This window comes from Leptonychotes weddellii, unplaced genomic scaffold, assembly GCF_054177405.1.
Source record: "Leptonychotes weddellii isolate Sample4059 unplaced genomic scaffold, ASM5417740v2 HiC_scaffold_985, whole genome shotgun sequence".
Classification (NCBI taxonomy): Eukaryota; Metazoa; Chordata; class Mammalia; order Carnivora; family Phocidae; genus Leptonychotes; species Leptonychotes weddellii.
The window spans coordinates 1-14,727 of NW_028070804.1; the positions used below are offsets into that span (position 1 = coordinate 1).

The window sequence follows — 14,727 nt, forward strand, 5'->3', positions numbered from 1 at the left end:
GTGTTTCTGCTATTAGGACATGCCTGCCATGTTGTATGCATTCATTCAACAAGTGTGCATTGAGAACCTTTTATAAATACTATGTATAGGGGCTTGATAAATATTTATTGAATGAATGGGTGAATAAAATCCAGTAAAACATAATTCCTTTAAATTCTTGCTAATAAGTAAGATAATAGAGGAAATACAAATTGATATTAATGGTTTGTGGTAATAATAGTGGATATTTTGTTAATGTCCAGAATCACAGAAGCAATTTGCATTCAGTGTTCCATTTATATTTTTAATGGGAAATTATATAACAGATTATAAACTTTCCTTATCTATTTTTTGTTATGACATGTGCACAAGCAAAGATTACTATATTAAGAGGATACTTTTTGTAAAGAACTGGAATAAGGAGGACTCAGAGAAAAATGGTTAAGTAGACAAATGGCTAAGTAGTAAGCAGAAATGTTTGCATGATACTCAAATATACTGACAAAAACTACATGGAGAGGGGACACAGATAACAAACATGGGACCAAAAAATGCATAAAAAATTGAAACCAAAGGAAAAACAGAAATTTGAAACAATACAATAAAATAGAAGTATACATGGTACTTGTCATAAAATATCAGAATTGGTATACTCTTTCCATATCATTCTATCCAACTTTCTACCCTATGAACATCTCAGAAAATGATAGCAGGACCCCTTTTGGGTGGTTGCTCACTTTCAGGACTGGAGACTTCACTATCACTCAACTCATTGCGTTTGATTGTAGAAAATTATCATCAGTGTAAGGTCTTATAGCTTAATATCCATTTGGCTTTTCACAGGAACAAGAAAAGGAGATGAGGAAAGAGAAGGAAGGAAGAGAGTGAGCCTCTGCCTTTGAAATATCTATCACCACGCTCTCCCTTGGCTGTGGACTTCAGACAACTCCCAGGATATACCTGAGCTGGCAGGGAAGGAGGAGGGAGAAATAAGGAACTGGAAAAGAATGTTGAGGGAGGGGAAAACACTGTAAAATGCAAAAAAAGTAAGGAAGGGAGGGAGGGAGGGAGGCAGAAAGGAAGGAAGGAGAAAGAAACCAGGAGCAAAGCAACTGTTATCCTTATTTCAGAGTTCAAATATTTTAGCATGAGACATAGGTTTTCTAAGCTTATTGATTTGGGAGCTTCTATATCATTTGGCTTTAGTTTAATACTCCAGTTTTTTATAAACCCAACCATTTTCTCTAGATATGAAGAAGACAATTGAAAAGAGTCCCCAGAAGTAATTTGACAATATCTATTAAAATTTATGTGTGTGTGTATTCTTTGATCTAATAATATCAACATTGAGAGTAATCCTACAGTAAAAAACTCACCTGTATGTAGAAATACATGTACAAAAGGATTATTATGGAAGAGGGAGGAGAATCACCATGAGCTGCTCCAAGGGTAGGACTCTCACTGATGGATGAAGGGTTTAAGGAGGCAGGTTTATATTGTTTATAAAAAGGGAAAATCAAAACCAATCAGACTACCAATAAACAAGTAAATGGTTACACGAACTGGACTAGCAATCTCTGATGACTGGAATATTATACCACTGATTTACAAATGAGTTAGATCTACCTGGAGGAATAGCCATGATATATTAAGCAATAGAAGCTAATATAACAATAATGTGTGTGATATAATCCCAATTTTGTAAAATCAAATAACAAGATACCATCAACATAAACCCTTTAAGGATATATGAGTTTGGATATGTTTCAATGAAAATGGATGATTTTGGAAAACAGTACTTACCAGTCCATTAATCCTGTTTACAACAGAAGGGTACAAATAGACAAGGGGTCATGGGCTGTGATTCATTTCTCTTTCTACATTTTTTGTATATATTTGTTTTTGTAATTTAAGCGAACAAGAAAGGACCTGGTCTCTCTCTCTAAGCATAAAAGAAACTAGTGGAAAGAACACAATTTCCCTAGTGCCAAGCATGATACAACCCCAGCAGGAGCAGATGTTACTGATTCAGGAAAGACACACAAAGATAGGCAAAAATGGATATAAGGGAAGGTGCTGTCCATCCCATCGTGACTCCAGTGTTCTATTACCTGACAGTATTGTTCATTCCCCGAGGGGCCATCACAAGGTGAGATACCTTTATGGACCCAAATCTGCCTCCTTGCAACCCCTATCCATCAGTTGGTGTCCTGTCCCCTGGATCAGCTACTTCACGGTGATTCTTCTCCCTCTTCCATGGTAAAGTCCTTCAAAGTTCAACAATCAAGTTACATTTATTCTGGCATTTCTGCTAACTAGCCTAATTACAGACTTCTTATGACATGGTTTCTGGTTGTTTCTGCACTGGAGACACATGCCCTCAGACAATGAAGTGTGCCTGTGTCACTTCTCAAAGTAGATCACCCTATTACACAACAACAAATTAATCCACTTGGCAATTAAAATAAATCTATTTCCAGCATTGGGCACCTGGGTGGCTCAGTTGGTTAAGCAACTGCCTTCAGCTCAGGTCATGATCCTGGAGTCCCGGGATCGAGCCCCGCATCAGACTCCCTGCTCAGTGGGGAGTCTGCTTCTCCCTCTGATCCTACCCCCTCTCGTGCACTCTCACTCTGTCTCTCAAATAAATAAATAAAATCTTTTTAAAAATAAATAAAAAATAAATCTATTTCCAGCATCGAATACTACACTTCAGCACCTTACTTCTCACTCTTTGCCCTTCACTGTTTCTCAAAAGCATTGTATACAATTCTAACCATCACCTTATTGATATTTTTATTTCTGGTTTCTACCCCACCTCAAAAATGTTCTCATTAAACAGTCAATAACATACAATGCCCAAAATCTATTGGGTACTTTTCAGCTCAAATGTTCTTGAAGCCTTAGTAGAATTTAATATATATCACCATCCCCCTTTCCTTGAAACTATTTTTTTAACCTGAGTTCCAGACACTGTATTTTCTGGGTTCTTCTCTCTCTGTCTGCTCTGCATCCGATTCCATGTCAGTTTATAGAGCGTACTAGCTTTTAAAAGTTAGTGTTCCTTGGAGCCTGTCTTAGGAGCGTTTATACTCCTAGTGATCCCAACCACTCCTATCTAACAATGAGGTGGAGTGACTGCCAAGAGAAAGCAAAATGAGAAGGAATGAGAAGTGAACCTGCTGAACACTGCTAAAAGTTCATGAATACTGGAGAGAGAAAAGTCTCTTACCTTACCAATTCAGAGGAATGGTGGACCCTAACACTTAACTGGATGAGTTCAGAATAGTAGAAGAGGGAAAATTGTGAAGACTGTGAGTGGTTACTGACCATAGTTTCAGAAACATGGCTAAGGAGGAGAGAGAAGGGGGATGGACAGTAGCAAGGAAGTCAAGGAAAACTGTTTGTTCAGGTATTTTTCAAGATGTGAGACACACAAACCCATATATATATTTATGAGAATAAACCAAGAGACAGGGGGCAGTCAATGGTGCAAATTAGAGGGAATAGATGTGAAGACTTGGACAAGTGCAGTTAGGATCCACAGCCTCAGCAGAAGAGCTGGCCTAATACTAGGACTGAGGTCACTGATCCAGGAGGCCAAGTGAGTACAGAGTATGTGCAGAGACCACAGATAAGTAGACTTGGTAAAAGGGAGATGAGGAGTTGGCAGCTGACTTTTCTAGTTTTTCAATGAGATAAGAGGCAGATCATGATTTGAGAATAGATGGTGGGGATCAGGTGTTGACAATGTGAGGAGAGCAGAAAATATGTAAAATATAATTTTAAAGACAGGGCAAGCACACACACACAAAAAAAGATAGGGCAAGCAAGCATACTGAAGGAGTACAGTAGTACTCAGAGACACTGTGGAACTCCCATTAGAGATTTTGTCGGTGAACTCAAAAGTAGGCTAGCAACTTGATTCTGTGTTGTTTTCCTGCCTTTGCCTTAGTCCAGGGCAGACAAGGAGTACTCAGGCAGTTGACGTTAACCAGGTGAAGTTTGCCAGGTGCAGTTGACAAAGAGGAGGCAAGGAAGTTGAATAAATTTAAGGAGAATGATTATAATGTTGGATCATATTATCTAATCTGGCTAAGAAAAAGATGTGCAGACATGAGGAAAGTAGAAAAGTAAGAAAAACTGATAGGGGAAAAGATTGGGTATCTCCATGGGGACAAGAAATTATTTGAAACAGAGCATTCTGGGTTAGGAGCCATAAGGATAGGAAGCATTGGTCAGATAATGGAATAAAGGAATCAAGATTTCAAGTTGTACAGTTATTGGTGGTCAGTGGTATATGCATAGGCAGAGATAGGATGGAAAGAAAGGTGCTTAGAAATGAGGAAGTCAATGAACTAAGAGGCCAGAATGCTGTCTCAGTTGTGTTTAAGGAGGTTGTAGTAAGTACCAATGGTTCCAGGAGTAAGACAGAGATGAGGAACCTGATGCGTCTGGTGCTGCAGTCTTCAGTGGACAAGGGGAGTGACCAGAAGATTAGGATGATGACAGCAACAAGTACAAGTACTAGGCGGTATTGTCTCATGGCATGAATTTCAAGTAGCTGGATGTTGAGAAGAGAGACAGAAGGGGAATTGTTGAAAGTGACAACTGAGAGCGAGAAGTATACCTATTCCAAGTCTCGGCCCAGAGAAAAGTGTGTTGAGAGGAAAAAAGGAGCCTCCAGTTGACAGGGAAATCAGTGTTTTCAGGGAAAAGTCAGGTTTTGATCAGAATGTGAAAGTGAAGGGAACTTGGAGGGCATAAGAGAGTTTGAAGAGGATGGGCTCCAAATTCCAGCAGGTTCTGCAAAACATTTTGAGAGGGTGAGATGAGGGGGACAGATTAAGTACATGGTAGTTAATGAAAGGCCCAGAGGATACAGGATCAGCCCCCGAAAACTGTAAACCTGAGGGTCTCTTAGAAGAGACAAATTCAAGCAGAAAGTCATGGGGACATGAGGCCACTGACTTCTCAGCAGTTCTCCACGATGAGGCAGTCAAGAAGATAAATTCCTCTTTAACAGGAATGTCTTCCTGGGCCCTGACTCAGAGAGGTCTCTGGCTCTGCTCATCATTCCAGGGGAACCCTGCAGCCCTTTCCCTCATCCTTTTCAGCTCTGGCCGTGATGGGATTTTCTCAGTGCCTCAAAGACACCATGTTTCCTCCCACCTCAGTATGTACGCTGACCCAAGTGATCTCTCCACTTTCTTCCTCTGAGAAACTCTTACCCTTCAGCTTTCCATCTAAGTATTTCTTCTTTTACCCCAACTCCACACTTCCACAGCACTTTCTAACTCTTCATGAAATTTCTGCCTAATGAGAGTTTTCAACACTGGACTGTAAGCTCCGTGATAGTGGAGACTATATTTTCTTCTCTTCTCCATCCTCCTACCTGCAGCATAAATTTGTGCCTAGAAGGCACTCAGTTACTATGTACCAACAAACTGACTGAAGAACCAATCTGGTGCCAGTTGGTGTCTGGCATTCCAGAGTAAAATACCATTAGTTTAAGAGACAAAACGATCAGGGTTGATTCCTCATTGACCCTTATTTACTTTAATGTGTTGGGATATCACTTAACTATTCCTAATTAATAGCAATTGCTTAGAAAGTTTATCAGGGTATTGCTTATGTTCAATGCAATCCTTCTGGTATTTTTCATGAAACACAAGTTTCCTTATTTTTTACTGTGAAACAAGATTGGAAAATGTAAGTTAAATAATCATCTAAACTTCATTTGTAGTCTTATCTTAAACTCATCCCTTAGATTTGAAGATATAAATCTCACTAACAACATCCTACAGGACTGGGACAGACACATAGAAACAGTAAGTTACCTGCACACGAGATATAAGCTTCCTCTTTTGAAGAGCATGAGTTTCGTCTCCAGGAGTCAGAAGGACATTGCCAGAGAGAGGAATCAGTTTTCCGACACTGGATTTGATCCACCCACCGATGTCTAGAACCTTCCCTGGGAACTATGGAAAAGTTGAGGGTCCCACTGTTTCCACAGCCAAGCTGTCTACAGATGATGGACAAGGTGATGTCTGCCATGTGGCTGTGGCAGACACTGCCCCACGTCCCATTGTAGAAAACTTCCAGCCACCCAGCACACTGCTGGTCCTCGCTCACCAGCCTGAGGTTCAGGAAGTCTAAATATGAAAGGGGAGAGAGGGGGAAACAGTCCACAGTAAACATTCCACTCAACGTTCTTGATTTTTTTCCTCCATGCCTGTGATTGTGAACACTCATCACTGACTCTTCTGAGGAAGCACCCACTAGGTGGCAAGACTGAAACTGATCTCCCTTTTAACTGATTTTGTGCGTTTGTGTCTGTGTTTCTATTTCCACCACAATGATGTAGTAGAATATGAACAGAGAGGCATACCCACCTGGGTACTCTACACAGAGGGAAAGCTGAATCCTGCTTCCTGACAAAACTTCTGACAGAGTATGTGAAAGGGAGTGTGGAAAGTGGGGTGGTAGGCAGAATAATGCCCCCCCACAAGGTGCTGTGCAAATATGTTACCTTACATGTCAAAGGAGACTTTACAGATGTGATTAAGGTAAGGACCTTGGGATGGTGAGATTAACCTGGAGTAGTGCAGGTTAAGCAGGTGAGCCCAAATCCAATCACATCCTTAGACCTAATATCCTTAAAAATGGGAAGTCTTTCCCAGCTTCAGTCGGGGAAACATGACTGTGGAAGAATGGTCAGAGGGAGGCAACGCTGTCAGCTTGAAGAGCAAGAAAGGGAGCTACCTACCAGCCAGTGAATGCACATGGCCTTAAGAAACTAGACAAGACAGGGAAAAGGAATCTCTCCCAGAGCCTCCAGAAAGAATGCAGCCCTGTTGACACCTTGATTTTAGCCCGGTGAGACCCTTGTTGGACTACTAACATGCAAAACTATAAATTAATAAGTTTGTGTTGTTTCTACCACTAATTCTGTGGTAATGCGTTTCAACAGCAACAGGATCTCAAGACTGTACCACCATAGAGAGCTGAAGATCGAGCCCTGCTTTCCAATGGGAACTGTAGGAAATGGTTCTGTCAGGAGCTCTTACTGAGAAAGAAGGACCTGAACATCAGCTGCCGCAGAAGGAAAAGAAAGCACCTAATCTTCATTTCTAGGAAGACAGGCAGTGTGGAAGGAAGTCTTCCTCTCCTCTGGCCCTTCAGCAACACCCCTCAGGGCTCAGACTCCCGTCCTCCATAGCCCCCACCTCCTGGCCCAGCCTGTGGGCAGCGTGCGGGCAGACCTGAGCAGATGACCTCTGCGTCCTCCTTGTGTCTGCAGTTGTGCTGCCCCCAGCCCTGGGAAGGGCACTTCCAAATGTGGGACTCCTCTCCTGTGCACTTCAGGTCGTCCAGCCAGATAGGGTCTGATCCCTCCCCGAAGTGAGCAGAGACCGTGGCATTGAGGGCTGCCCCGCAGCCCAGCTGTCTGCACACCACGTGGGCATCCCTCAGGTCCCAGCTGTCACCACAGATGGTGCCCCAGGAGCCCTGGTGAAGGATCTCCACTCTGCCGGCGCAGGGACCGCCGCCATCCACCAGGCGGAGCTGTCTGCTATCTGAGGAGAGAATCAGGCCACTGGAACATTTCACAGGAAAGGAGAAGGGCTTTCTGGTCCCCTGGGACCCCTCACCTGAGCAGGTGGCAGCACTCTCCCGTGAGGCTGCAGAGCCTGCGGGTTCAGACACAGAGTCGTTGCACTGGGGCAGCACTTGGGTCTGGTTTCCTGCAGAAAGAGCATGGTCAGAGAGTTGGTAGGGTTGAGGAACAGGAAACTGAATTAAACTAAAGAGTAACCTAGGGCTGGGGTCTGAGATGAAAGCTGTAACATAACAGTAATGTTACCATAATTTTAGACTTCACCTCTTTATGGAAAGTTCTGCTTCTGACAATGCCAGATTAGTTTCAAGCCAAGTGCTTCACTAAGAATGAATTTTTGAAAGTAGGGCTATATCAGTATTGCTTGAAAGTGGTGAAGAGCTACCAAGACAGTGAGAATTTTTGGAGCCAAGCTCCGAGAGAAAAGTAAAGGGCAGACGTGAGCCACGTGCCCCTTGAGTCCTTTGTCAATTCAAAGATTATAGCTAAGAGGCTGCAAAGTTCAGCAGAGGTTTTGCCAGACTCATAGGGCTCAGAGGGTACAATGTATAATTCAGGGTCAGCCAAGGAGGACGCACCCTGAAACCAGAGCCTTTGTACCATAGAAGGAAAAGTGAACTAAAAGTAGACTATTCTTCAGAGGGATAGATGCCCAGTGTCTAAGTGCTTCAATTCCCTTAAACAAAGTGATCTGTCCATAATCATTTGCCGGGAGGAAGGAAAATAAAATCCTTTCTGAAAGATTTCTATAATTTTTCATCTAAGATGTCTGTGAATCAAAAATACCCAGGCAAGGGGTGCCTGGCTGGCTCAGTCTGTAGAACATGCAACTCTTGATCTCAGGGTTGTGAATTCGATCCCCACAGGAGGGGTAGAGATTACATTTAAAATAAATTAAAATTAAAAAAAAAATACTCAGCCATAAAAGAGAAGAGATTTGACAAAAATCCAGAAGGATAAAAGAGGCACTGGAAAGAAATTTACAGGATATCCAGTTATTAGAGTAACCTGACAAGGAGTTTAAATTACCATGATTGAAATGTTCAGGGAATTAAAGATAGAATTTTGAAAGAGAAATATTAACAAAAAATCAAATAAAAATTCTAGAACTGAAAAAGTCAATATTTGAAATAAGAACTCAAAGGGTGAGCATAATAGCCCATTAGATCAGGACAAGATAGAAACAGTAAAATGGAAAATCAGAAGGAAATACAACAAAAATGAGGCCCAGAAAGGCCAAAAAGTGGAAAATATAAGCAAGGACACAAAGCCATGCTGAAAAAGTCTAACATTCATATTTACTAAGTCCTAGATATATAAAGGCACAATGTACAGAACTAAAAGTAGAAATCTAAAAATCCACAATCACTTATTTCATATACCTTGGTGGTTTTTAAACATACCCCAAAATCTTTGACACTGCATCCTTGGAGAGGTGGGCATCTATGCTTCCTTCCCTTGAATTTTGGCTGGCCTTCACGAGTTGTTTGTAAGCAATGGAATGCAGTGAAAGTAATACTACTTGACTTTCAAAACTAGGTGAGAAAAGTCAGGCAGCCTCCCCTGAACTCACTTAGGACATTTGCTTCTGGGGAAATCTACCCTGAGGAGACTATTGTGCTGGAGAGACTATCATATGCAGGTGTTCAGGTCAACAACCCAGCTGAACATTCCAGCTGCCAGACATGTCAATGCGCCATCCTGGATTCCCAGTTTGTATCCAGCAATGTTATAATTAGACTGTAACTTCTAATAATCTAACTATAGATTCTTTTGGGTTTTCTGCACTTAAGCAATTTTTGGAATCATGTTGTAAGTTTTATTTCTTCCTTTCTAGTTCTTATACTTTTAATTTTTTTTTGCTCTCTAAAATTGGTAGTAGATATTAATATCATCTCCATCATCCCAGGGAAAAAATATTTCAATATTTCACCATCAGTGTGAAATTTGCTCTGGATTTTTGTTATATGGCCTTTAACAGACTGAAGGAAATTCCTTCTATTTTCAATATGCTAAGAGATGTTATCATGCTTCTTGAATCTTTTCAAATGTCTTTCCACCTCTGATGAAAAGAGTATGTGGTTCCTTTTTTGTTTAGTTTTGTTAATTGGTATATCTTATACTAACTGCATTTCTGGGACAAACTCTATTTGGTTGTGGTGTATTAATTTTTGTACATCTTTAGATTCAATTTGCTAACATTTTCTTCATGAATACTGCATGCATATAGGAAAATTGCTCTGTAATTCACCTTTGTTCTAATGTCCCAGTCAGATTTTTATATTTATGGTCCTTTCTGATATTTACATGATTCTTGCAACTTTTCTGTAAGTTTGTGTTTATTTAAAAACAAAAAGTTTAGTACATAGGGGGAAAAAAAGAATTAACACCCAATCTTCCAAAGAACTAAAAAGAGAGAATAATTCCTACCTCACTTATAAGAGTTGGAAAAGTGTGTCTGTAGGAGGTAGTAAACTCAGGAGCCTCTTATGTCACCATCTTGGATTAGATCATCAAGGTTTTTTTGGTGAAAAATGACAAGCTAATTCTAAAATTTATATGGAAAAGACCGAGAATGATCAACACAATTGAGAAGAAAGACAACAAAGTTTAGAGGTGTAACTTTACCACATATCAAGACATACTACAAAGTTATAATAATTTCTGAACTGGGGCATTCATGCCAGAATAGACAAGGAAACAATAGAACAGATTAGAGTCCAGAAGAAGACTCAGACATACTATAGACTCATTATGACAAAGGTGGCAGGGAAAGTGTCTTTTTACGGAAGCATTCTGAGTCTATTGGATATTCATAGAAAAATATGAAATTTGATGCCTATCACATATGAAAATCAATTCCAGGACTATACAGTTATACGTGAAATAAAGATAACTAAACCATAGAGGAATATCTTCAGGATCTTAGGGTAGACAAAGTTCTCTTCAAAGGACATAAGAAGCTCTTTATGCAAAAAAAAAAAAAATTGATAAACTGAACCTTGTTAAAGTGAGGAGCTTGGCTTATCAACAAACACCACTAAGAGAGTAAAAAGAAAGGCAAGAGTTAAAAACCCAAAATAAATACATACATATTTGTACCACAAGTCATTGTCACAACTATCTATAACATTACTACTTGTAATAATTAAGAACTGGAAATAAATCAAAACTCCACCATCAGTTGATGGATCAATACCTGGTCACATGGTCATTCAATGGGATACTTTACAATAATAAAAATGAGTGAGGCACTGCTATAAACAACTACATGCATGAATTGCACACATAGTATGGAACCAAAGAAGTTAGATGCAAAATGAAACATACTATATGATTTTATATGAAGTTCAAAATAGAAAAAACTATTCTATAGCATAGAAGTGAGGAGACTGGTTTTCTTCAGACAGGAGGGTGGGCATAGTGACTCGTAGGGTATGAATGTGGCTTCTGGGGTCCTGCTAATGATCTCTTTGTTGATTTGGGTTGGGGTTACACAGTTACTGTGTACACACTTACTACTTACATACTTTCTCTGTAAATAATACTCAGCTATATTTAAATAATAGTGTTAATTTTAAAAGATATCCCTCTTAATATGAAGAGAAATGAAATCAATGAAGAGATGTATCAATATGTATCAATCAATATGAAGAGAAATATCAGTGAAAAGAACCATATTTTATCATGGATTATCTCATTTTTAAAATAATTTTTCCACACTCTCTGCTCTTAGGGACATTTCACTCGAGGAGCAGCCTGAGTACCAGTTAGTCCTTTCCTCTCTCTTACCTGAACAGATCACCGAGGCTGTGTTTCCATGGGTACAAGCAGGAATGCCCAGGGCAGTCACAGGGCAATTCCACAAAAAAGACTCAGCCCCTGAGCAGTGAAACCGAGCTTCCCAAATCTTATCACCTCCTTCCACAGAGTATGCTCCTTCTGGAGTAGAGACAGCGACTCCACAGCCAAGCTGTTGACAAACAACATTGGCATTGGCCATATTCCAGTGTGAGGCGCAAAGCATTTTCCAGTGTCCAGAAATATGCATCTCCACTTGTCCCTCACACTGAGAGATGCCATTTTTCATGAGCCGGACTTCTGTGTACACTAGTAGGAGAAGACAAGATTTCAGCCAAATCTCATGTCTTTTTTACCCTGGGAGAGTATTGTGGCAAGGTTGAAGTCCCACTCTGCATCTCACCTGAACAGAAAACTTGAACAGTCCCACGGTGGCAAGCACCTCCTGGACAGGACTCACTGTGGCAAAGCCAGAGCTCAGGTTCATGTCCCTTACACTGGAATTCTTTAGGCCAGACTCTATCTGACTCTCTGAAGGACACATCCCCCAGGAAAGAAACAGCTTTGCCACACCCTAGCCCTGCACATATGACCTGGGCGGTGAGTAATGTAAAGTTCCCATCGGACAATGGAACCCAGTCTTTTCCAGAATGCACTTCTACCTGCCCTAAGCAGGGTCCATCCCCTCCAGCTAGACGCACAAATCCTAAAAGAAAAAAGAAAACCAAACCAAGTAAGTGTTCATGATTCTTGCTTGGCAGTTAGAAGTGACATGTCAGGGACAATGATATATGTCCATGACATGTCATAATAAAAGTTTTCTTTTCCCAGGCATTGGGAATGAGGAGAGGACTTAATAGTTGGTGTCAGAATGGGACCTCCATGAGTCAGTTTCTGAAGACAGATTATTTGGAGTAGCTGAATACTAGGAAAATATATTTTGGGGTTGGTTAGAGAAGTGAATTCCTCATCTGAGCCCAAGGAAACTGCATAATATGTAGGCATTCAAACTTGAGTACAGAAGTATGAAGAACAAAACCAAACCAGAGAGATATGGGCTATAAGATGGTAGAGATCTATCAGCCAGACAAGGTTAGAAAGTCATCCTGAGACTTGTGGGGCTCAAATTCTGGTCAGCTTTCTTTCCCAGGAGACAACCCTCAAGTGACTGAAGATAGGGAAAACCATGAGGTCTGTATCCATGAATGCATGACAGCCTATAGACAGACTCAATATTTGAAATATAGACATTATAACCAATCCATAATTGTGAGTACAAATTTTATCTATCTGATAATTTTTTATGGCAAAATATTCCATGAACTTCTTATGTTACCTAAGTGGGAAAGAAGATGAATCTGGATGTTAAGAAAGCTCAGAGAGTCGGGAGAGGAAGGGCGTGGTTCGAGCTGTCTCTCTTGAAACCCTAGGATATGAAAATAGCCTCCTTCCAATCCATGAACACAAGATAACTTTTCCATTTATTTGTATATTCTTTCGTTTTCTTCATCAATGTTTTACTTTTTTTTAATTTTTAAAGAGTAAGCATTAAAAACATGCAGAAATTAGATGATTGAATTAGCTGACAAAGTCTTTAAACCATTTATATAAATATACTCAATGAAACATAAAGCAGATTTTTAAAAACTAGAAAAAAGCTAAATGGAACTTCTAAAACTGAAAAATACAATATCTGGAATGAGAAATTATCTAGATTAACTTACAAGAGATTAGACATTGCAGAATAAAAGAATTATGAAGTTAAACAGAGAACAACAGAAGCTTTCTCTCTGAAGCACAAAGAGAGAAGATAGAAAAATCACCTGTGAAAATGCATTTCAAAACTGAATGAAGATAAAAATGTCTTCAAATAAATAAAAAATGATAGAACTTGAGGCCACCAGAACTGCATTACACAAAAGTGTTACAGAAAGTTCTTCAAGCTAAAGGAAAATAGTAACAGATGAAAACGTGGATCTACCCAAAGCTATAAAGACTACTGTAAATGATAAATCTGTGGGTAAATATAAAAAACTTTGTATCATTTTTAAAATAATAGAATATTTCAGACAAATATAACAGCAATGTGTTATAAGATTTATAATATATTTATAAGTAAAATCTATGACAATAGCACAAATGACAAGAAGAGGGAAATGGAAGTATACCGTGGTAAGGTCTCCCATTATATATTGTGATATAATATTATTTGAAGTTAAAATACGATTAAAGAGTAATAATTTTAACATTATGGTAAATCTAAAAAACATTAGAATTACCACAAAGAATACATTAGATATGATATATCTAATAAACCAACAGAGTAAATAAAATAGAATACTAAAAATACTCAAAGATTAAAATAGGAACAAAGAATACATAAGACAAATAGCAAGTTAGTAGACTTAAACCCAAGCATATCAATAATTACATTAAATTGAAATAATTTAAATACTCCAAATAAAAGCAAGATAATCATACTGAATAGAAGTAGGACACCACTTCAATTATATCTCAATAAAACTAGGGAAAAGGAGTAAGACTCACCATATACTGTCCACAAAAACATATATACATTAAATATAAACACAGAAACAGGGGTGCCTGGGTGGCTCAGTCAGTTAAGCATTTGAGTCTTGATTTTAGCTCACGTCATGATCTCAGGGTTTGTGAGATCAAGCCCTGCATCTGGCTCCACACTGAGCATGGGGCCTGCTTGAGATTTTCTCTCCCTCTCCCTCTACCCTTCCCCCCTCTCTTTAAAATAAAATTAATATTAAAAAAATAAATACAGAAACATATTAAAAGTGTCAGAAAAGATAGACCATGCAAGTACTAATCAAAGAAAGCTGTTGTTTTCTATGTTAATATCAGACAAACTAAGACTATAGGGCAAGGAATATATTTAAAAATAAAGAAGAAATATTTCATAATGATAAAATACAAAATAAATCATGTAATATCAAACTTAGTGGGATACTGCTAAAGCAGTGCTTAGAAGAAAATCTAGAGCCTTGACACTTCCTTAATGCATATATTAGAATACAAAACCCTCTTACACTGTTGGTGGGAATGCAAACTGGTACAGCCATGCTGGAAAACAGTATGGAGGTTCCTCAAAAAGTTAAATATAGAGCTACCTTACGACCCAGCAATTGCACTACTAGGTATTTATCCCAAAGATACAGATGTAGTGAAAAGAAGGGGCACATGCACCCCAATGTTCATAACAGCAATGTCCACAATAGCCAAACTGTGGAAGGAGCTGAGATGCCCTTCAACAGATGAATGGATAAAAAAGATGTGGTTCACATGAGAGACGATGG

At 39.3% G+C, this 14,727-nt stretch overlaps 1 protein-coding gene across 1 annotated transcript; it reads right to left on the reverse strand.

The window, feature by feature from the left end:
- Positions 1–5,754: 5,754 nt before the first annotated feature.
- LOC102745981 (antigen WC1.1-like) lies at positions 5,755–11,980 on the reverse strand. Its single transcript, XM_081811730.1, has 5 exons — positions 11,805–11,980; positions 11,393–11,710; positions 7,635–7,727; positions 7,245–7,559; positions 5,755–6,134 (listed from the first exon to the last, which is right to left on the reverse strand). Exons 2-5 carry the CDS (start codon positions 11,688–11,690, stop codon positions 5,770–5,772), a joined length of 1,071 nt encoding a protein of 356 aa, XP_081667856.1. The 5' UTR covers positions 11,691–11,710; positions 11,805–11,980; the 3' UTR covers positions 5,755–5,769.
- Positions 11,981–14,727: the final 2,747 nt, after the last annotated feature.

Coding starts and splice junctions, on each gene's coding strand:
- LOC102745981 (XM_081811730.1), bottom strand. CDS start 11,690: ATGAAAAATGGCATCTCTCAGTGTGAGGGACAAGTGGAGATGCATATT. Junction 7,560..7,634: donor GAGTGCTGCCACCTGCTCAG/GTGAGGGGTCCC, acceptor TTCTCTCCTCAG/ATAGCAGACAGCTCCGCCTG. Junction 6,135..7,244: donor CGCAGAGGTCATCTGCTCAG/GTCTGCCCGCAC, acceptor TTTCATATTTAG/ACTTCCTGAACCTCAGGCTG.